At 50.3% G+C, this 24,435-nt stretch overlaps 1 protein-coding gene across 3 annotated transcripts in view; it reads right to left on the minus strand.

The window, feature by feature from the left end:
- The window catches only part of RALB (RAS like proto-oncogene B), a 34,704-nt gene extending 13,195 nt beyond the window's left edge, over positions 1-21,509 (minus strand). The window contains exons 1-2 of one of the 3 annotated variants that reach the window (XM_080917592.1): positions 21,372-21,509; positions 1,216-1,381 (exon numbers count right to left, since the gene is read on the minus strand). In XM_080917592.1, coding sequence (XP_080773718.1) covers positions 1,216-1,329 — 114 coding nt within the window. In that variant the 5' untranslated portion in view covers positions 1,330-1,381; positions 21,372-21,509. Of the gene's footprint in view, positions 1-1,215; positions 1,382-2,912; positions 3,031-21,371 lie in introns of those variants that run through there. The other 2 variants (XM_080917591.1, XM_080917593.1) reach the window with 2 other exon arrangements.
- Positions 21,510-24,435: the final 2,926 nt, after the last annotated feature.

The following is a 24,435-nucleotide window of genomic DNA, read 5'->3' on the forward strand; positions in this document are numbered from 1 at the left end:
GTGTTGGGATTACAGGTATATGTGAGCACACCTGCTTAGAGTGTACATAACGAAAAAGTGACTTTTATGTCAGCAAGATGGCTCGTGAGTGATGAAATATCTCCAAGCTTGAAAACTTGGAATTTGAACCCAGAACCCATGGGGGATTCCATGAGAGAGAGAACTGACTCTTCCCTGTTGTCTTCTGATCTCCAGTGTGGTGTGACATGCACATGCGTGTGCGCGCGCACGCGCGCACACACACACACACACACACACACACACACCACAAAATTAATAAAAGAGAAAAGGTTCATTTTTGACTGATGGCTTCAGTTTTACTTCACAGTCCTTAGGGCAGAGGTGAGGCACAAGAGGTGGTAAGAGCTACAGCAGAAATGGCTTCTCACCTCCTGGCAACCAGGAAGCAGGTGAAAGCCAGGAAGAGAGTGGGGCTCCAGTGTCTCTTTGAAGGACAGACTTCCAATGACCTAACTCTCCGGCTGAACTCAGCTTCCTAAGGTGCTGTAGGCTGAGGCTCAGTTCTTCAACATTCAGCCCCTTCGGAAACACTCAGGACTCAGACTACGGTGTCTGGTGCTGGGGAGTAGCTCAGCTGGTTGAGTGCCCACCTCTCACATGCAAAGCCCCAAGCTCCAACCCCAGAGCCTCAGAAACTAGGCAAGGCTGCACACGCCTATGGTCCCAGCAAGGAGAGGCATAGGAATATCAGAAATTCAAGGTCATAGTGAGTTCCAGGCCAGCCTGAGCTACAGGAGATTCTATAAAAGAAGTTGGATCTGGAGAGACGGCCCAGTGGTGACAAGTACCTGCTGCTCTTAGAAATGACAGTTTGGTCCCCAGAACAACTGCCTATAACTCCAGGGCATCCGATGCCCTCTTCTGGCCTCTGAAGGCAACCGCACTTTTGTACAAAACCCCACCTCCCCATACACACATGCACATAATTTAAAATAAAAAATAAGTTATAGCACATATACAGAGGCATCCCTCGTTCCTTGCTCCTATCCCAGAGAAAGCACGCATAACTCTGGAAATACAGTGTACAGGGAAACTCCATTTCTACTACCACGAAAGTCACCACTAGGTCAGCAGCTGCGATCCTCTGCTGAGACCCCTCTGCCTGAAGCTATTCAAAACCTCCGTGGGGAAAGGGACATAGAACACACCAGCAGACACACGTGACATCAGCAGGCTGGGCTGGCGATCTCTTACCTCATCATACATGAACTGAAGCGTCAGGGCTGACTTGCCGACCCCTCCACTGCCAACCATGATGACCTTGTGAAGTACCAGGGAGCCCTGGCTCTTGCCTTTGTTGGCAGCCATCCTGCTGGCCTGAGGTGGCGACTCGCGGACAGATGGCACAGATGAGGAGCTGCTGGTGACAGAAACAAGAGCTTAGAGATAGTGCATGTCCCATGCAGTTGAAATCAAATGACATAAGACAGACATTGCTACACTTTCAATACTTGATTTTCATTTTAATTCTGTGTGTGTGCGCGTGTGTGACTGTGTGTACATGTGCAGGCACACACGAGTGTAGTAACCTCGGAGGCCAGAAGATGTCAGATCCCCTCAGCTGGACAGGGGGTGGTCATCTTAGAAACACGTCAGAGAAGGACCTGGAAGAGCCATGACAGCCTGGAAACTCTGCAGTTCCTTCCCCAAGGGGAACCAGGATAGGACAAAGCTGAGAAAGGAGAAATGGGAGGAGATATCCCATGTCTGCACCGCTAGGGAAGGGGGCAAAGAGCTGGTCACTATAAGTCACTACACCCTAGAGACGCCTCGGTGGGCGCAGCTCTTACGTGAGAGCATGACTTCAAGCCCCAGATAAAAGGAGCGAGGTCTGGAGCTCACACCTTTAACCTCAGCACTCAGGAGGCAGAGGCCCGTGCAGTCCCAGTAGTGAAAAGGGGGTGACAGGTAGATATCTGGGGGCTCAGTGGACTGATAGTCTAGCCAACTGTGTGAGGCTAATGATCTAGGGAACCTGCCTGAAAGTACAGTGACCAAGGCTGTCTTCCCCCACTCACCGTACACACACACACACACACACACACACACACACACACACACACACACACTTTAAAGCGACAGGAGCCCCACGAAGTTTCTGGGAGGTGAAGTAAGCGAACTGTTCAAGTTCCTGTTTCCAACTACTCCCCGGTCAAACAGGCGCTGCAGGAGGGGGAGGGGAGGCCTGGGGACCTCAGTCTACAGCTCTTTTCTCTCTCTTCTCCTCCCTGTCCCTCTGCTCCCCACGACTAACACATACACACGTATGCACACTATGTCCACACACACACATGCATGCACACTATGTCCACACACACATGCATGCACACTATGTCCACACACACGCATGCACACTATGACCACATACACACATGCATGCACACTATGTCCACACACACATGCATGCACACTATGTCCACACACACGCATGCACACTATGACCACATACACACATGCATGCATACTATGTCCACACACACATGCAGGCACACTATGTCCACACACACATGCATGTACACTACGTCCACACATACACATGCATGCACACTACGTCCACACGTACACATCCATGCACACTATGACCACATACACATGCACATGCATGCACACTATGTCCACACATGCACATGCATGCACACTATGACCACACACACATGCATGCACACTATGTCCACACGTACACATGCATGCACACTATGACCACACACACATGCATGCACACTATGGCCATGGAGGAAAGAGTTAGAACTGAGGTAAATTCTCAGATGAGAAACCAAGACCCTAAAGGTGCCACTGTCAAGTAGACAACACTCTAGAGGACAAGGGACAAGGTTTAGCAGACAAGAACGTCTCTCACAAGTGACACACTGTGTTCAGTTTCCAGGACCCACCAGCTGAAGGAGAGAATCGATTCCTGTAAGTTGTCTTCTACCAACGTAATTGGGTCAGCAATTAAAAGCACTGGCTGCTCTTCCAGAGGACCCGGGTTGATTCCCAGCGCTCACACGGGGACTCAGGACTGCCAGGGGATCTGACACACTCCGTGCGCTCCACAGGTACCAGGCGTGCGTGTGGCACACAGGTGTGCAAGCAGGCAAAACCGTTTATATGCACAAAACAACGTAAAAAACTTTTGAATGAATGTTAGAGAAACTAATATTCTAACAACAGCCAAGAGGCACCTTGATCATCAGAGCAGGGGAGTTTTCCCTGAACAGCTATAGCCACAGCGTCCCTCCAAAGCCATACAACTAACAGGCGAAGCATGCTACAGCCCGAGACACAGAACCACAAAACCCCTCTGCAATGCAGGCGAAGGTTCATCACTGGGGGCAGCACACACCCCAGAGGACATCTCAGACCGGTGTTAGACAAATAAGGATTAATCAATATTAGCAGAGGCAAAAGTAACGTCTGAAAAAATGACATTATTGAAAGACCGGCTGCACGAAGCAAGAGAAGTGACCTTCAGTCCCAGCACTCAGGAAAGCAGAGGGAAAGCACCGTAAGTTCAAGGCCAGCTTCAGCTATATAGCCTTCAAGGCTAGCCTGAAGAAAGACCCTGTCTCAAACTTAACAAAGAAAATTCAAGTCAGGTGGACTTGGAAAAAAAATCACTCAGAATGCCTAAAAAAATGTGCATGTGTGTGCAGATTGTAGGTGTATGTCTTTGTGTAAGCGTGTATGTGATAGATATGTATACAGTCTGTGTGTATGTGTATGTGAGTAGTGTATATGTGTGTGCATGGTATGTCTGTGTGTATAATGTGTACATTGGTGTATGTATAGTATATATGTGAACATGTGTGTATGTGCATATGGATGTGTGCATATGTGTATAGTATGTGTGTATATAAAGTCATATGAGTATAGTGTGCATGTGTGCCTATGTGTATATGTGTTTGAGTACATATGCCTGTATGTATATGTGTGTATGTATGCTGGATATGTGTATATACAGTGTATGGCTGTGTATATGTACAGTATATATAGTGTGTATGTATGTTTGTGTGCATATAGTATGTGTGTGCATATATGTGGAGTACTGCATGTATGTGTATGAAAGTATAGTGTAGGGCGCTGGAGAATTGGCTCAGCGGTTAAGAGCACTGACTGCTCCTCCAGAGGTCCTGAGTTCAAATCCCAGCAACCACATGGTGGCTCACAACCATGTGTAATGGGATCTGATGCCATTTTCTGGTGTGTCTGAAGACAGCTACAGTGTACCCACATACATAAAATAAATAAATCTTTTTTTTAAAGTATAGTTGGGTGTATACATATATATATGGTATGTGTATTGTGTGTCTATGTGAGTGTTATAGTGTGTATGTACAGTGTGTCTCTATGTATGTGTATAGCGTGTGTGTACAGTAAGTATGAGGATGCCAAAGGGTGACGTCAGGTATTTTTATCACTGTCCACTGTATTGTTTAATTGTGTGTATGTGTCTATGTTGTGTATCTCATAAGTATGTGCGTGCAAAAGAGAGCCCGTGGAGAGTGACAGCTCCCCACACAGGTCCTGACAGCCGAATGAGTTTCACTGGAAGGGCTCTTAACTGCCAAGCCACCTCGCTGGCTCCTCAACCTTTAAAACGTTATTTTAAAGTTTCTGAGACAGGGACCCACTCCGTAGCCCCGACTGGCCTGGAAACATTATGTGCGCCAGGCTGGCCTTGAACTCACAGAGATCCACATGCCTGTGCTTAGTCACTTTTCTACTGCTGTGATCAGAAACCATGAGCAAGGCAGCTCATAGAAGGAGGGGTTTATCTGGCTCACGGTTCCAGGGGGATAAGAGTCCTTCCCGGAGAGAAGCATAGCAGTGGGCAGAGGCTGGGGCAGAGGTGGGGCCCACATCTTGAACCCCAGGAGAAAGCAGAGGAAGTGAGGTAGAAAAGGCAGGTGTCTGTTAACTCTCAAAGCCCGCCTCCAGTGACTCACTTCCTCCATCAAGGCCACACCTCCTAAGCCTCCCCAAACAACATCCCTAAACAACCCCCTAAGTGCTGGGATTAAAGGCTTGTGCCCCACACATGGCTACCCACCTTATCTTTTGAGACAGGGTCTCTCACTGAACCCGGAGCTCACTGTGTCCCCTAGGCTGGCCGGCCAGACAGTTCAAAGGAGCCTCCTGTCTCTCTTACCTAAGCATTAGAGTTCGAGGCGTGGGCCTCCATGCCTAGCTTTCTATGTGGGTTCTGGGATCTGAAATCTGGTCTTCGTCCTTGCACTGAGATCCGGACTGATAACTTCTAGCTGTGGTCTTTGTGGGGAATGAAATTGTTTTGTTGGAGCAATGTCTGGGTTTTGTTTTCTTTTGTGACAGGATTTCATTGTGTCACCCAGGCTGGCCTGGAACTCAGGACTCTCCCCCACCTCAGCCCCCGAGTGCTGGGAATACAGGCCCGCACTACCATACCTGGCCTACCATTCCCTGTTAACCGCGTAGCTCTGGTCAGTACCTCGACTACAACATTCTTGTATTTAAAACCTTGGAGGCCATAGGTCTAGTTTTGCAAACTATTTCTCACGTGCTTTCTCTGTTTTTGCAGTCAGGCAGACTGAACATAATTCTTCGTTTTCTTGATGATTTGGGGTCCCCTTAGCCCTGGTGTGTGCTCCAGGCAGGTCCCGGGCAGCTCAAAGTCAAGGTTACAGATCTGCTTTCCCTGTGTTCCTTCAGCAACCTGCCCACACCAGGCGTCCAACCGCCCTAGTCCCCCTATGCTAATTACATGCTTTTTAATGAGTGAGCTAAGCAATTAACTCGATAATTAAGCACATCTGAGTGGGGATAGAAATAGAAGGAATGGGGGTACAGGCGCCCCACAAGGCTGTGATTCAGGAACTGGAAAATACCTTTGGCCTCGTTTACAGCCCCCAACCGTTTCCTGCAGAGCTGAGGTCGGTGAATGCGGTTGGAACTCAGACCATCTAAAAGGCTCACAACTTCTCAGTGCCAAACCTGCTTCTGTGAACCAACATCTGTCTGGGCTGGTGGCAAGGTACTTTCAACCAAATTATGCACTGCACAGATATGTGTTTTTAGTATGCACGTTTGACGTGTGTGCTCACATTGCTGTATGTATGTACTTTATACTGTGGGATGTAAACAGACACGCATGTACACTCGGAGGTGAGAAGTGGTTCTCTTCTCTCAATAATTTGCCACCTTAACTTTTAATTTATTTTAATTACAATAACTTATGTCCTCTGTGTGTGTGTGTGTGTGTGCGCGCGCGCGCATATGCGCGGTGCCGTACATGTGTGGAAACGAGAGGGCAGCTTGTGGGAGTTGAATCTCTCCTTCGACCACATGGATTCCAAAATCAAGCTCTGATAGACAGCCTTGGCAGTACGCCATCTCCCCAGAGCCTCCTTTATCTTTTGAGACAGGGTTTCCCGCCTGCGTCCGCATTCCCCGGCGACGGCGACGGAGTCCCAGGGGCATACAACCCTAACGGGCTCTTCCTGGCTTCTGGAGACCTGCACTCGGTTCCTCAGGCTTGCATGGCAGATGCTCTACCGAATGAGCCTAGGCCCATTTACTCCTGTTGTTTGTTTGCTTTCATTTTAAAGAAAGCCAGTTTCTCTGCCAAAGAGAATTAATCAGCTATGGTAATCACTGAAGACCAAAACCTTTGTTTTGCTTCAAGTCCAAAATCCTGGGGCTACGGTGCATCAGTCCATACAGCGCCTGCCCAGCATTCCAGGTTTGAACCCCCGCACCACACATAAACGTGGAGGCACACGTTCAACCTCAGCTGCACCGGAGCTTGAGGCCGGAAATAGATGCTTGAGAACTGGCCTTCCTCCCCCAGCCTTTGAAAGCATGCAGAAGTGTGTGCACTGGAGCTGGGGTCACAGGCAGTTGGGAGCCACCCAGTGCTGGCGCAGGGAAGCCCTGTGCTGCTGACATCTCTGAGATCTAGGTTCTGTTGCTGTTGTTCAAGTGCGAATCAGAAGTAAGCAAAGTTGATGTTTCCGAGTCAGGCCAAAACTGCAGCCGACCTGCTAGGATTAGGGAAGGACCGGAGACAACCCAGTCACACTGGACATGCCCACCCCCTGGCCTGGCTCTAAAGATAAGAAACTGTTCCCAGTTTGTGCTACACGCAGTCCTTTTACTGCCGCTGATTCTGTTTTTACTTACACAGGTAACCGTCCCAGAGACACACCCTTTGCCTTAACAAAACAAACAGACAAACAGACAAACAAAAACCCACTATCTGAACTGTTCAAGTGAGCCAGGAGATGATTGGAGAATGTGAGGTTAGAATTTATCTAAATGAGAACACAGACACGCGAAAGCACACATGAGTGCACACCCGCATGCACGTGTGTATACGAACACATAGAGAAAGATGTGGGAGGGGGAGGGGCAAGCTTCTCATTTCCCTGCTGTGAGGAAACTGCAGTTTGGCTCCTACTTTCCTCCATGTCGTCCAACCTTACCTCAGACCCAAGGCAGCCAAGAGGTCTAAGTCTACCACCCAAAGGAATCTCCTCCTCTCCGTCCTCCTCCTTTGGTTTGTCCGTTTGTTGTTTTAGAGAAGGGTTTCTCTGTGTGGCCCTGACCATCCCGGAACTCACTCTGAGGCTAGCCTCAACCACAGAGGTCGTGCCCCTGTGTCTGTGCTGGGATGAAAGTCCCACACCATCACTGCCGGCTGCATCTTCCCTCTTTAAATTTGGTTTTTGTCAAATACTTTGTCACAACGAAGAAAAGCTCATTAAAACACACAGTTGAAAACTTCAGAATCTGGGGCCCTGTCAAGAAAGTGCTGGCCCCACAAGCAGGAGGTCCTGAATTTGATCCTCAGAACCCCAGGAAAAAGCCAGCTGTGGGGTGCTTGCTTGCAATCCCAGGGCTAGAGAGGCAGACTGGTGGTTCTCGGACCTCGGTGGCCAGCTAGTCTAGTCTACTTGGCAAGTCCCTGGTTCAGAGAGAGCCTGTCTCCAGACGTGCGTATCTGAGTCACAGCACCCCGTGACCCATTCCCAGAAAAGGGGGGTTAGGAACCCATAAAGCCATAGCTATAGTTAGCACTAAAGAAATAGGGGAGAAGGGAAGGCTCTTGACCACAGAAAGCCAAGGGCAGGTTGGTACACACAGTGTGCACCTGAGTTACCAAGCCAGTGTTTATAGCCATCATTATAAGGCTTGCTCAGATGGGACAGCTCAGTGGGTAAAGGCACTAGCCACCCCAGCTAGCGACCTGAGCTCTAGCTCCAGATGCAACAGAGGAAGGACAGAGCCTATCTGAAACTCTAGGGATCAGAAGGCAGAGACAGGGCATCCCCCAGAGCAAGCTAGTTTACCAGAGTAGCTCAATCATTGAGCTCTGGGTTCAACTGAGAGTCCCTGTTTCCATGAACAACGTAAAGAACGTTTGAGGAAGGCATCCAAAGTCAATCTCGGACCTCTGCATGCAGAGACACACAGGTACTTGTGAACCTGTATACAAATGTGTGCATGCATGTAAGTACCACAGACACACAGACACAGACACACACAGACACACACACACACACACACACACACGTGTGTGGGAAAATGGATACTGGGCAAAGATATAAATCCTACAGGCTAAGATTGTAAGTGTGCAAGAATTGTTTTTCGGTGTTTACATGCAATGCAATAATCTGGAAGTAATCCACTAACCAGAAACACTTATAAATTAAGAAAGCCAATGTTTAGAGTACATGGGTATTGAAGGGGAAGAGGAACGTCCCTACCTCCTGTCCTGGGAAATGTCTAGGATGTTCCACAGTATGAGAGGTGGGGGTTGGAATCAAGTTGCAGAAAATACAAACTACAATGTCATTTGTTTAAAAAAATCTGGGGGCTGGAGAAATGGCTCAGCAGTGGAAAGGGCTTGCTGCTCTTGCAGAGGCCTGGAGTCTGGTTCCTGGACCCCACGTCGGGCTGCTCACTTGTAACTCTTGTTCCAGAGGATCCAACACCATCTTCTGACCTCCTTGGGCACCCGGACACATGCTGGTCTGAGTACCAGATGTTATCCGCAGAGATCTGCGGGGGTTCTGGCCAGCTGCAGCACGGCCAAAGAGTTGCATTCTCCGGAGGGGAGGGGAAGTTGATCTTCCCAAGCTCTGCTCTGCAGCAGGGACACTCTGGGCCAATGTGAGCAGAGAGGGGGAGCTGGATCCACGTGAGGTACCAGGCCTCTGCTGCAGACACCTCTGCTTGGAGCCAATTTGGGGACACAGAGCAGGAAGTGACCTCCATAGGCCAGAGCAGCTTCCAGGAGAGAAAGCTTCAGGAGAGAACTTCTCTTCCCCAGAGTGTCACTGCTCTATACGACAGACACTCTCAGGTGACCCTTAGTGAAATGACTCTTCTGCTTTATCCCTTGTGCACAGGGTCTTATAAACATTTTGGGGTGGGTTGGGGTCTAAGAGCAGATGCTCTTTCTGTTGGCTTGGTCTGAGATGTTAGGGTGCCTTCTCTGCATGTGGAGGGGCTTGGGGTGCTGCCCCTGTGTGACTGATTGTCACAATCCTCTCCATGGGGTGCCGTGGTCACGTGTTACAAGACAGGAACCTGGTTAGGAGCGGATGATACACTGTCCTCAGGCATGAGGGTACCGAGATTTCTGAATCCACTCTACCTTACCAAGTTTTCTGGCACGGTCCACTGTCCCATGCACACACACAGACAAATACATAGACACCAAAATAAAAATTAAGTCTATTTTTAAAAGCCTGTCTGTGGGGGCTGGGGAGACGGCTCAGTCAGTATAAACCATGCAGGCACAAGGGGGCCTGAGTGTTCCTGTAATTCCAGCACCAGTGAGGTGAAGACAGGACTCCTGGGCTCCCTGGCAGCCAGCCTCAGCAGCGCAGCAAGCATTAGGTCTCAATGAGAGACTTTCTCTCAAACACAGGTAGACAGTGCCTCAGGGACGGCTGAGATTGACCTCTGACCCCCACAGGAATATGAACCCAGATCCCCAGCCAACTCCACTCCGACACATCCGTAGCCCCCGCGCTGGGAGGGCACAGAGGCAGAGCCCCAGAACAACCTAGCCAAACTGTAGAACGCTAGCTTCAGTGAGAGGCCCTGACTCAAAAACACATGGCAGAAGGCAGCGACTTTGACTTCTGGCCCCCACAAGCGCGTGCACAGGCATGTACACCCACAGACGTACGCCATGAGCACACGCTCGGTAGATAAAGGTCAAAAGATAATACTTAAAAAGCACCTCTTCCGTCACTGTGAAGAAAACAACTCATTATTTTAAAAACCTGGTACTCATAAGGTGGCAAAGAGATCGGTGGCTCCAGGCTAGCCTTGAAAATACCAGGACTTTGCAGCAAACAAAAAGGAAAATAGAAAGTAAGAGGGAGGGAGGGAGGGAGGGAGGGGAAGAAAAAAGGAAAAGCAGGTTGGCTGGCTAGTGAGGTGGCTCATCAGTTAAGAACCACGCCTGAGCTCAGTCCCCAGCACCCATGTTGGGCTGGTTGCCTGTGTCCCCTGCTGCAGGAGACCGAACCCATTCTCAGTACTTCACTGGTGTCTGCGGTCACACCTACACCCACACACCCATATATGACCGACGCAGACGCCAAGACACAGATACACACAGAGACACACATGGATTAGAAACTAAGTGACCTCTTTTATTGCTGTTGTTTTAAAGGAAGGGACCATAAAATTAATGTGTTTTGAGCCACCCATGAGAATTCATGAGGAAACACCAGGCCACTGACAGAAAAAAATAAATGAAATGGCGCCCATAGGAAGGCACCGATGCTGTGTGCAGTGCGGTGCCCCGCCCTGCCTCTCCTCCGCCGTGATTCCCACAGGGGCCAGAAGAGGGTATCGGTGCCCTAGCGCTGGAGTTACAGGTGGTTGTGAACTATTCAGTGTGGGTGCTGGGAACTAAACCCAGGTCCTCCGTCGAAGCATCTCTCCAACCCTCAACTTTTATTTACTAACATATTTTTAAGCGGAGGGCTTTTTAATATGCAAATTCAAATTTCACCAGGTTGTTATATAAGGTGTTGAGAAAGGCCGCAGTACGGCTGAGGGCCAGCCAAGGTGCTGAGGTAGAAACGTCAGGTTCTCTGGAAAGTCGCCAGGATGGTGTTCTGCTGGGGCAAACCAGTGAAGAAACGTTTCGTTAAAGTGGACACAGGTGTGAAAGGCTAAGGCCGACTCCGGCAGGAACATTTTGCTGAAGCAGACACAGGAGAGAGGAGGCTCTGCTAAAGCGAGCACATGGAAGGACTCGTGATGAAAGACTTTGCTAACGGCGCGCACATATTGCTCTGCCTTTTGCTGAGTAGTTGAACTCCATTGGTCGGGACTCCATAGAGAGAAATGCACCAAAAAGGTTCTGGTGGTGTGCTGCCGTTTCCTGCTGCTTCCTTGGACTCAGGGTAATTGGATGCACGTGCTGACGTAAGACCTGTGCCGAGGCAAGGCACGTGGAGGACACGTGATGTTTGGAGGGGACAAATAAGACTTCACGGAGTGACGGAGACAGAGCATGGCTCGCTGGTACAGGTAGCTGTGCAGTGCTTGTGGGTCCCTGAGCCTTTGCTGATCTTCATGTCCCTGAGAGAGGCGCAGCTGAGCACTCCTGCTGATTTGAGGCAAGGCTGAGGCCTGGCTGTCACTGCTAGGTCATGTCACCGCTGTTGCTGACCCGACTCTACCGAACTGGACTGCGGGTGTATCCGTGAGGTGCTTGCGAGTGGACCGAGCTGCCGCTGCCTGCCGACCTGTGAACCGAAAGCCCATTTCCAGACAACACAGCCGGGAGCTGCTCCAAAGAGCCTTTCTAAACGGGTCCGCTTCCCCCCTCCCCGTGTCCTTTCTTTCCCACCTCTGGTGGGTGGTGGGCTGCAAGGGAGGTTCAAGCCTTTAAGAACCATCATTAAAAACAAGGTTTGGGAAAATCCGAGTTGCACTGCTGGTTCGTAAGGAAGCAGCGGGGCAGAAGTCCTCCGTCTGTGGCCCAGCAGATCAGCAGCTGACCAGAAGCAGGCCTCCTCCTTCCAGGGCGGAGGAGCACCGACACTGCTGTGTGGTCAAGCAGCCGCTCTACCTGGCTGTGGACAGGGGCGTGGTCTGCCTTTCTCAGGCGACAGGGGCCTGGAAAATACATACAAAGGCGTGTCCTGGAGCTCTGGGACACTCGGGTTCGTCATCGGCTCACGTGCTTAATCCCTTCTCCAGAAGAGATGACCTCATTTGCCTTCAGAAGCCTCTGTAATGGGTTCTTCATGGTGTGTGTGTGTGTGTGTGTGTGTGTGTGTGTGTGTGTGTCTGTCTGTCTGTCTGTCTGTGTGCCTGTGTTCATGTGTGTATGTGTGTGTTCACATAGGTGCCTATGTGGATATGAGGAAGCAAAGCTGGGGTTGTTCCTCAAGTGACAGGCACCTGTTTTGACACAGTCTCTCTGGCCTAGAAGACAGAACTCAACAGGAAGCGCAGGCTGGTAAGTGTTTCCTAGGAATCCACCTGTCTCCACCTCCCTAACCCCACACACCCAGCCATTTAACATTCGAGCTGGGAGTCAAATTCAGATCATCGAGTTTGCACTTCAAGCAGTTCACCAGCCTTATTTATTTTATTGTGTACAATGTCTGGACGTACTTATGGTACACCACATGAGCGCAGTGCCAGCTGAGGCCAGAAGAGGGCGTCGGATCCCTTGGACCTGTAGCTGCAGGCAGTTATGAGCGGCCCTGCGGGTGTGGGGACTGGAACCTGGGTCCCTCTGCAGGAGCAGGAAACACTCAACCTCTGAGCCATGTCTCCAGCCACCCCGGTATTTGTTTTTGAGATAAGGTCTCATTATGTTGCCCAAGGTAGCCTCTGTTTCTTAGGCTTACAAGTCTCCTGTCTCAGCCTTCTGAAGACCAGATGCACACCTCCACATTCAGCTTGTGAGAAACGGGTTTTAGTGTTTCTGTCAAAAGTGACTAGTTGCCAAGAACAAAGAATTCATAAATCGCCCTACCTCCTGCCAGTTTATGAAAAGGAATTTAAATCTTTTCATCTCCCACCTCTTAAAACATTACCCAGAGCCTCCCAGCCCCCACGGCCCTCTGCATTCCCAGAACATGACGGCCCACAGCAACTGGCTATGCCCACTTTCTTTAACTCCAGTCTGGGTGGGTACAGTGCCCTCTTGTGGCTTCTGTGAGTACTGCATGTGAATAGCATGCAGACGTGCGCACAGGCAAAACAACCACAAACACAGAAGTAAACAATAAGCAAGATATTAAAAAAGGAAGAAAGAAATTCCTTGCTGGTTCCTTTCGCTTGTGTGTGTGTGTGTGTGTGTGTGTGTGTGTGTGTGTCCTTTTTTAACACTGAGAATATTACTTTCCAAACAAGCTAATGGGCATGTTGGGGTGTGTCCTAACCGCAGGTCCGCTCTGAGTGCTGTCATGTCCCTGCCTAGGCGGTGTGCAGACCAAGACGGAGCTGCCTCCTCTGCCAAGACTCGGGTGGGCATCACACCCCGGGACAGGCAGGAGGATGCGCCACACTTCCCCATTGCCAGGTCTCAACACTTCATCCGCCTCCCCAGACACTAGGGACACCAGCAAGGTTTACACCATTATTCTTCCATCCTGAGAATGTCCTTAAAGACTCCATATCTTAAACATGTGGTGTCGGCCTCCCCGGGCCGGTGGTGACCACGCCAGACTTGTGTCCTCTCTCAGTCCTCACGGCCACTTCCTGTCCGTCCTTCTTTGTCACCTCATTGTTTCAAAACTCGAATCCGGCTAAGGCCTCGCCTCCCAGGGTCATGCTCCTTCCTGCCAATCTCCTTCCTGGTCACTTCCTTTAATGGGTGGAGGACACGAATTCTGCTTCTGACTCTTGTCCCCAGAAACCACCCTGGTGGTGCAGGTGCAGATCCTCCTACTGTACCTGGCCAGGGGATGAGGGCGTCCCAGAAGGGATGCTCGCGCTCTGACAATGGACCCTGGGGACAGGAGCCTTGGTGTCAGGCAGAGGGGGCTCCTCTCTCAGGAAGAGATGTCACACGTGCTGACACCGGTAGACCCCCTGCAAGAGAACTGGCGCCGTGACAAAGCCGGGCCAGTGATAAGGACCACAACTCGACTAGAAGTGCTCAGCTACGCATAGCTCTTGCCCTGTTTAAACCTGAACCTCGTGTCGGGACCCTGAAGAAGGGCTTGTACGGGTCACCACACCTCTCGGCTTGCTCTTCCCAATGTAGCCGTGATAAGTAAATCTCTGTCTGCTTTTCACTACAACCAGTCTGTTTAATTGGCCTGCTGAGCCAGGCGCTGACTTTAGCAGCTCCAGGAATACTAAGTTCCAGGCCTCTTCTCCATTTCGCCTTCACTCGGCCTGGCACTGCCACCCCACGAACCTCGCCCGATCCCGGGTTCTCCACTCCACCTCTGTCCTTTGAGCTCGTGTTAGCCAGGGCTACCCCATTTTGTAAAGCTCTCCCATCAACTTGCTTCCTGGAGTCGTGCCCTCCGAACCCTCACAGCTGACCCCAGGTTAACGGAGGTCAGGGGTGACCTGGCAGCGAGCCTGTGCTAGGACTGCCAATCACACGATACAGAAGTTTCTCCTTCCTCTAAAAGTGTAAGGGAGGACCCTCACTCTGCCATGTGAACCCCATCTCCCCAGGGGTCCTGCTATGCTGCCTTTGGTCTGTCCATCTGTGGCATTAAGGCAGATTATGGAAGAGTTTTTTTGGGGTCATGGTGCCAAAGGGGCACTGGCCAGGGGACCGACAGGGGGACTGGGAGGGTCACGCATGGCAGCGATCACGGGTATGGTGACTGCAGCAGAAAGTTCACAGCCTGAACGAGAAGCATGACGCCAAGAGAGCAAACTGGAGATAGGAAAGTCCTCAAGGGGGTCTCAAAGCACTCCTCCAGTGACATACGTCCTCCAACAAGACTGTACCCCTTGAACCTCCCCAAACAGCACCACCAAACAGATACACCCATGGGGGGGCATAATATTTAAACACCACGGCCCAAACCTGTAATCTTTCCAATCACTTGCTCAAACACCTATTAAGCGCCACCCCGGGATTAGGTGACATCTTGCCAGGTCCCCTGGCAAAGACCCATTCTGCCCCTCACCCCACTACCTGCACTAGCACGCTGGCCGGGAAGGAATTCAAGAGAAAACCACATAACCAGCCTCATGGCGCCTCGCTTTAAATGCATCCTAAACCACGCACCAGGATTGTCACTGACTCCGAGGCTCCGCTGCCCTGATCCCACTTGGCAATGCCCGTCCTTCTAGACTGCAGAGCTCGCTTCCCCTGGGCTTATCTCTTCTCTAAGGTTTTCTCCCTGGCTCAGACTTGGGCTACCACTCTTCTCACTCCACCACGCTCTCTCTGGACTAAGCATATCCACCCAAGTGTCCTCCTGTGTCTCCTCACACTGGAGGACAGAGCCCAGCCTCCTCCGCCTTCCTCGCTCCATCTCTCCATTCTTCATCCCTCTACCCTTAAAGTCCGAGCCTCAGGCTAGCAAGGCATCTTGGCTGGAAAAGTCAGTTCCTGCCAATCCTGACAGCCTGAGCTCAATTCCTGGGAAGCACACAGAGGAAGGAGCAAACCTACTTCTGAAAGCTGTGCTGTGATATGCAAGTGTACGCACGCGCGCACACACACAAGTTAAAGAAACAAATATGTAAGTAGTATCCTAGTTAACTTTAACTATCAATTTAACACAGCCTGGAGTCAAGGAGAAGTCTCCAAGGAGGGCTTGGCTTGTGGGCATGTCTGTAGCAGACTGTCTGCATTGTTATTTGATGTAGGAGGACCCAGCCCACTGTGGGTAGCTCTATTCCCTAGCTTTTTGGTCCTGAGTGATAGAAGAAAGCAAGATGATCACGAGCCAGAGTCACCAAGCAGTGTCCTCCATGGTTTCTGCTGCACTTCCTTGTCAGTGAGTGTATTCTTTGCTTAAAGGAGGAATGGCAAGCAAGCCTGCCTTCCTGTTCATCCTTGAGTTTCCGCCCTGACTTCCCTCAGTGAAGTAATCCAACTAAACCCTTTCTTCCCAGAGCTACTTGCAGTCAAGGTGTTTATCACCACAATGGAAAGGAATCAGAATAAATGCCTCCTTACTATCTACCCCACCCCGACTATAGCAGCCCAAGCCCCTAGGGGTGCAGACACCAGACATCATTAGTCAAACCAGACCAGGTTTCAAGATTCCCTTGTTTCTCCCCAGCTCTACTCAGTAGTTCTCCTGATTCTTATCCCCAGCGGACCTTTCCCATCTATGACTTCCACTTTCTCTGCCACAACCAGTTACAGCAACCAGACCCTCGTGGTACCTCAGCCCCTCTTCAAGCCACTTGAAGGATCAACATCAGGTATATTTCTCAATCATATTCTGCCTTTTATATTTTTTTCCTGAGACAAGGTATCATGTAGCCCAGGCTACCCTTGAACTCTATCGAAGGACAACTGTCAGCTCCTGATGCTCCTGTTTGCTCTGCCTCAGATTGGGGATGATGAGTATGCATCTTCATACCTGATTTTATGTGATGCTGGTGATGGAGCCCAGGGCTTCACAGGGTCTCACACAGGCCTGGAGTTCACTGATCAGGCTAGATCAGCTGAACAAGTCCCAGGAGAAGCTCTTATGTCCACCTCCCCAGTACTGGGATTACAAAGACAGCTCTGTTTTGCTTTGTTTTGTTTTAACCAGAGTCCTGGGGCTCCAGCTAGGGTACTTATGCTTGCATTCCAAGACCTTAGCAATGGAGCCGTCTCCCCAGCCCACATGAACTTTCTACACCAGCAAACAGTCGTCCCCTTAGCACCCCAGTGGTTCACCATTGATAAAATCTAACCCCTTTTTTAAGCAGACCCATAAACCTTTGCCCAGCTGGCCCTGCCTCTCCCAGGCACTCTGCACTTTTACCTACGGCTCCCCAGCACTGAGGGAGTAAGTCCTGAAGCAAGGCCCAGTCAAAACTTTGCAGACAGGGCTGCGAATATGGCTCATGCTTGCTGAGTGCTTGCCTCGTGGACTCGAAACCTTGGATTTTGTTCCCAGAACCACACAAAGCTGGTATGGCTTGCTTCTGTAATCTCAGCCCGTGGGAAGTGGAGACAAGAGAACTGGGGATAGAAGGCTCTCTTCAGCTACACAGAGAGTTCAAGGACAGTCGTGTCTGCATGAGACCCTGTCTCAAAAGAACAGGAGTAGCAGGCACACGCTGTAGTCATGCAGCAGAGAGAGGCAGAGCCTGTATACGGCAAGATCGGAGGACGGGGCTGGGAACACACTACAGTAGGTAAAGCTCTTGCTGTGTGAGCATGAAGCTCTGGCTTCAAGTCCCCAGGACCCATGTAAACAGCATCAGGATGTGTCTGTCATCCCAATAAAAGAGGGAGAGACAGGACAACCCTTGGCGCTCACTGGCCAGTCAGTCTAACCGAATGGGCAAGCCTCGGCCTCAACGAGACACCGTATCTCAAAATGGAAGGTGGTTGGACGTAGTGTTGCGAATCTTTAATCCAGTATCTGGGAGGCAGAGGCAGGTGGATCTCTGTGAGTGTCAGACCAGCCTGATATACCTAACAAGTTCTAGAAGAGCAAGGATTACACAGTAAGACCCTGTCTCAAAAATGAAATTAAATCCCCTCTTTCTGCTGTCTCCCCACAATGTCACCATGAATGTCCTTGCAGATGCTCTCAAGAGCATCAACAATGTAAGAGAGGTAAACGCCAGGTCCTCATCAGGGCCTGCATCAAAGTCATCATTTGTTTCTAACCATGATGATGAAACACGGTGTCACGGGTGAGCTTGACGTCACTGAGGACCACAGAGCTGGGAAAACCGATGTGAACCTCACAGGCAGGTTGAGCCAGTGTGGAGTGATCAGCCCTTGGTTTGATGTACAACTCAAAGACCTAGAGAAATGGCAGAGCAACCTGCTCCCAGCCGCCAGCTTGGTTTTGTTGTAAAGACAGCCTCAGCTGGCATCATGGGTCATAAAGAAGCAAAAACAACACACACAGGACGGAGACCCCGGGAATTCTTCTTCTAGAGGTGTTAAACATAAAGTCTCTGTGGACAAAATAAATAAAATAATAAAATTTAAAAATAAAATAGAATAGAATTAAATTTAAAAAACCTAGTGAGGCAGAGGGGCCGGTGAGATAGCTCAGCAGAGGAAGGTGACATCACCAAGCCTGGGGACCTGAGTTCTATCTCTGGGATTCACATGGTCGGAGAGAGAGAATCCAAGGTGTCCTCTGACCCCACACACATTGTGCACACACTGTCCACGCACACAAATACATGTCTATTAAAAACCTACACAGACTGATAATTATTCTAAGCTGCTCTCCATAGAGATCGTTTTATCAACAATTTTCTTCTACCAACTTGTTTTAGAGTTGATCTAAGAATCTCTGTGTTCTATTTGGTTTGGGGAACAGCAAGATTTAAATTTCTAATTCCTAAAGCTATTGCATATTTGGCTGATTAATTCTAGCATCTAACAATGAAGAACCAGAAGAAAGAACATGAAATTTCAAGTATACTAAGGAAGTTTCTAGAACAGCGGGAAACCAAGATGTGTCTTTATCTTCTACAGTACCCACATGCTTTGTGAGGCACCCTAACAAAAATACTGTATAGTCTAAAACTAAAAAAAACAGTGTTTATAAAGAAGCTAGGTTGAGTGGTATATCCCTTTAATCCTAGTACTTAAAGGCAGAGGCAGGAGGATCAGAAATCCACATATGGCTCAGTGGTTAAGAGAGCTGGTTGCTCTTCCAGAGGACCTGGGGTCGGTTCCCAGCAACCACACAGCGGCTCAAATCTCTCTCACTTCAAGGGATCTGGAACCCTGTTCTGACTTCTTCTGATTCCTGTACACACATGGGACACATAAACAGACACAGACACACACAGACACATAAAAATACATGTAAAATTAAATAAAAAAAAACATTTCTTGCCCATCTAACCGCAGATGCTGCTTAAAAGTAATTGTCTTCAAACACACACACACACACACACACACACACACACGGGACTCCCGTGCTCTGCACATGTGTGTACACGCATGTCGAGGCTGAAGCTGACGTCAAAAATCACCCTCAGTAAAACCCAGAGCTCACTGGTCCAGCATGTCTTGTGAGCTAGCCCACTTTCTCCAGGGATCCCGTCTCCACTTTCCATACCGGAATTACAGGAGGGCTGCTCTGCCCACCAGGCATTTATTTGGGCTCTGAGGATCCAAACCCCAGTCCTTACACTTGTAAGGCAACCGCCTTAACCACTGAGCCATCTCCGTGGCCTAAGAATGAAAAATCTGAGGCTCCATTCCATCCCCAGCACCAAATCAAACAGACAGACAGAAAACAAACACCTCTAATTCCTCCACCATTCACCCACCACCAACATCTCTCCAGACTCCATTTAATGTTCCAATTCTTGTGTTCCTATCTTTACGTGTTTCCACGCAGAATCCTGGCACAGCTCCTCGGGCACAGTAAAACCTCCCTGGGATTTCAGATAAGAGCAGCTGTTCCCAGTGGGAAGTAACTGGAAAGGAAGGAGAGGAGCAGCACTGGGGATGGGGAGGTGCTTAGACCAGCACAAGGCCCTGTCCAACTCTTAGCACATCCTATGTGTGTGCATGTACACAGCACACACACACACACACACACACACACACACACACACACACACACACACGTAGCTTCAGCCATGGCTTACAGTTTGTTTCTTTTGTTTGTGTTGATTTTTGTTTTTGCTTTGGGGTCGTATCATGGAGGGAGTGGAAACAAAGTCATGAGGTGGGCAGATCACCATATGCCCTGTAAGGGCACAGAGAGACTATACACCAACCAACTCCCACTGTCTTCACAGGAAGGGACCAATGCTTTACTACCTGAGACTCTGAGGTGGGCATTGCATGGACTCCTAGGACCACCCCCACTCCCACACCTTAAACACTGCCTGTGGGATAGGAAGCTGACTGCGGGGTGGGCGAACAACTCTTTCATAGCTGCATTGATGCTGGAAGACAAAGAGCCTGCCCTAGACCACAGCACTAAGAAAATTCCAGAAGCAGGCTGGGCATTCTATTCTGTCCAGTTGGTAGAGTTCTTGGATGTATAGGAAGCCCAGGGTTCCATCTCCACTGCATGGGTCAGACATGGTAGAACACAGTTATTATAGTACTCAAGGGGCAGAGGCAGGAACATCACAAGTTCAAGGTCACTCTGGTTATATATCAAGTTCCAGGTCAGCCTGGGCTACAAAAGACCATGTTTCAGGCACACAGTTCCAAAAGCAGGTCCAACCTTCTCAATATTCAGCACCTCCCTTCATGGTTCCCTGGTTCTCACTTCACCACCACAATCCAGGCTTAAACGGCGCCGCTTTGACATGTTCCAAAGACTTGACATGCAAGATTCTTCATTAAAGCAACTTTCATTTGGGCATCCGAAGCACAAGTCCTTCCCCTCCGACGATAAGCCTTGATCATTCAATATCCCCCAAACTTAAGAAAAGTGCTTAAGAAACGAAGGCAGAGAGAGAAAGGATCTCTGATCTACAGGGGTTGAAAGCAAGTGAGTGCAACAACAATCAGTCCACTCCAGAACCACCACCCCCCTTTCCAGAACACCCTGGTAACATCCAAGTCCCTAGGTGCCAGGATTATCTTGGAAATGAACACAGCGGGAGGAAGGACCCCGCTGTGGGTGCCACGCCCTCTGGGGCTCGCAAGTCTGCGCTGAGAGACGGCTTGGCTCAGAAGACCGGCTCAAGAAAACCCTTCGAGCCAGTGTGCTTCTAGAAACCACCTTTGATGCTAGTCTCGCTCCGAAAGGCAATTAATTGGAAGACAGAATAAAAAAGTAATGCACAACCAACAAACCCCAACAAACTTTTTGAACCAAGCCCCCAGGTCACCAAAGTACTAATTCCTACCTCTAAGAAAGAAGTATGGGCAACATTTTATCGATCTGAAAGGGACTGAGGAAGTGGACCAACTCAGGCAGAAGGCCCGAGAAGGCAGGAAGTGGCCATTTGTGGAAAAAGGGAAGGACCCGCAGCAAGGGAAAAGAAACTGGGGCGCCTGCCCCATGTCCTCAGCACCCCCAGATCCGGCTGGAAGGCCCTCCAGCTTTCCCAAAAGACACCTCTCAGGCCAAGCGGGGTGCGGTCCCGGGCGTTGTCCTTCTTCAGGAAACGTGTCCCTCCCGCCCAACGTGGAACTAGAAGGCTCCCGATCGCGCGGAGAGCGCACTCACTTCCCCATCCCAGGGCGCACCCCCGCGTCTGCGATCCCCCGCGGGGCACAGCATCCTTACCTGGGGGAGCCGTCCCACCACCGCTCTGGCTGTGCGCACTACTAGACTCGCCGCTCTCACGCGCGCCCCGCCCCGTCCTGGGGCCGGACCCCAGCTGTCCCCAGTCGATTTGTCATTGAGCAGTCGTGAGCTCGCGCGTCCCCACCCCCCGGAGCGCGTTCCCGCTGTCCGCCCTGCAACCCTGTCCTCTCCAGAGGCAGCCCTCCCTTCCGTTCTCCGAGGCCACGCCTACCGACCAATCCGAAGTGGCACCTCCAAACCTTCGCCAATGAGAAAGTGCTTTTAGTGTGGGGGCGTGGCCATCACAGAACGGCCCCACCCATTCCTTCTTCCTTTTGGCTCCCGGGCCAGACTAGTGCACGTGACCACTGCTGCAGAGGCAGAGCTTGGGAACTAGTCCGGGGACGCCGGGCGTAGGCGGGTGCACTCCCAGGGAAGCCGAAGCGAGGCCAGAGTTGTGAAAAAGCCAAGGATAGAGCTGATAGACAGGAGCCAATGGGGAGGACCAGGTGGCCAAGTGTGGCCTGCGCCCTAGTGTGAGGGGACAAGTTGCTTTGAAGACCCTTGGCCAGGGATTGGAAACTCCAGGTGGCACCGCCTATAGCTTGGCCCATCACACCCTATTAGTAAAGGAGTTACAGCTATTAATTTGACCTAGGTCACAGGCAAGGCCAGGAACCCTAACCTTAGATATAGCCTGCGGCAAGAACTACAGACTGCAGGCTGCCCTTCCATCACCCTCCTACGCCCAGGAGCTTGTTGTTTTCCTAGGATTTCGACTAGAGTTAATTTTCCTATCTGAACATTCGCCACTTCCCACTGCCACAGTTGTGTGATACACCACCCACCCACCCATAAAAACTCCGCGGTGCTTTTCACTGTATGGCAATTAATAATTCAGCGTTTGTTTCTGATCTTTAAGGAGAGAAACAGCGATAACAGTAGCCTGCACTGTGTAATTATTCTTGCTGATAATTCTAGGATACATGCATATTATACCAGAGGCTTTTGTGCTTTGTTTAAATGGTTGCATACCAGCAACTAACAGACCTAGTCCTCCTACTGACAGCATGAGAAGTCTCGGGGATAGCAGGTGGCTGGAGGGGTAAAGACCCCTCAGAGGCAAGCCCTGCAGCCTCAACAGACTTGGAATCCACATAATGGAAAGAGAAAACTGGCTCCTTCAAGTTGTCCTCTGCTTCGTGTGAGCTCTCTCTTCTTCCTCCAACTCCTCCTCCTCCTTCTTCTTCTCCTCCTCCTCCTCCTTCTTCTCCTCCTCCTCCTCCTTCTTCTTCTTCTTCTCCTCCTCCTCCTCCTCCTTCTTCTTCTCCTCCTCCTCCTCCTCCTCCTCCTTCTTCTTCTCTCTCTCTCTCTCTCTCTCTCTCTCTCTCTCTCTCCCTCTCCCTCTCCTTCTTCCTCCCTCCCTCCCTCTCCCTCCCTCTCCTCCCTTTCTCCCTCCCTCTAAGAGAGAAGAAATAGGAAACTGCTTTAAATATATATATTTATTTTATGTGCATAGGGTTTTCTTTCTCTTTATTTGGTGTAGGGGGGGTGGTCTTATTCTGTTTTGTTTTATTTTGTTTTGTTTTGTGAGACAGGGTTTCTCTGTGTAACAGCCCTGGTTGTCCTGGAATTCACTTTGTAAACCAGGCTGGCCTCAAACTCATAAAGATCTGCCTGTCTCTGCCTCCCAAGTACTGGAATTAAAGGCATGCAACACCATGCCCGGCTATGTGCATGGTGTTTTACATGCATGGCATGGATGTACACCACATGGATACCAGGTGCCTGCAAAAGAGGGTATGGAGCCCCTGGGATTAGAGATACAGGTTGTGAGCCTTTGTGGGTGTTGGAAACTGAACCTGGGTCATCTGCAAAAGCAACAAGTGCTCTTAGCTGTTGAGTCAACTCTCCAGACGTTAAAGGAGGCATTTTCAAATAACTCTCTGCAGAGTTCATACTCTGGGAGAATCACACTGAAGGGGCAGCAGAGGCTACCGTGAAGGCTGCATCGTGTCCAGACTTCCTCCTCAGGCAAGCCTCTGTGAGCAGATGCAATCTGTTCACACATGAAAGGACTGGTTCCAGAGGCAGAGGCAAGAATTGGGTACAAGACAGACCAGAGTTTCCCTGGCCTCAGCCCCTCTCCGAGGCTGTGGCCCACCTTTCCCACCATCCTTTTCCTTCCATACAGGATGCACTCCGTTGTCTGAAAGGTTGAATTGACTTATGCTCTACCCCTGGAATGCATGGGTTCCCATCATCAGAGCCGTATTTGAGGTAGACATCCCAGGCGCCATCAGAGAGTGACAGACACAGAGATAGGACTCCCTGCAGGGACTCTCACACAGGACATGTGCCCTGCTGTGGAAAGGTACTGAGATGGCTCATGCTTCTTCAGGGTCTCAGCAGCAAGAGTATGTGATGCTCAGGAGGTCCTATGGGATCCATTTAACCTGCTGACTAAATTTAATGGCATAGAAGGAAGGTTCTAGGCACTCCTTCAGACGTATGTTTTGAGTACTGTGAGTATCTTCTATGCTGTTTGATGAACTGTTTTCTCCCCAGGGCTCTAGGTAGCAGTGAAGTTCTTGCCACCGTTAGTGGTTAGTGCTGGATCCAGAATGGGTCCTTCCAGGGAGGAGGAGGGGAGCAGAGCCAGAGCCAGCGTCCCCTGGGACCTTCCCTGCTGGCCCCAGTAGTCAGCCACTTTGCTCTCTGTGGTGACCTGTGTCACATCACTGCAGGACTGTGGTGGTGGGTACAGGGACCTTTTAGCCAGGACTCTGTTCCCAGCTATACATGCCACCATTGTTGCTCCTGTTCTGCTTCTAATCAAGGCTTCTGTGGGAAGTCTGCTCTTGGCCCTGCACAAAGGCAGAGAAGGTGACTGTGGGTGGCTCTCTTAAGGGGACTTCTGAAGTCCCTAACCCTCATGTGTGGTGCCCAGAAGCTGACCTTCCCCATGACTCAACAGCTCATGAGGTGTGATTGGGAGAACAGGGAGAGGATATTCTGGAAAGAGCTAGAGCACAGCTGGAGAAGCCTGCTGTTTCCCCTACTG

The sequence above is a fragment of the Micromys minutus genome (genome assembly GCF_963924665.1).
Source record: "Micromys minutus genome assembly, chromosome: 6".
In the NCBI taxonomy this organism is placed as follows: domain Eukaryota; kingdom Metazoa; phylum Chordata; class Mammalia; order Rodentia; family Muridae; genus Micromys; species Micromys minutus.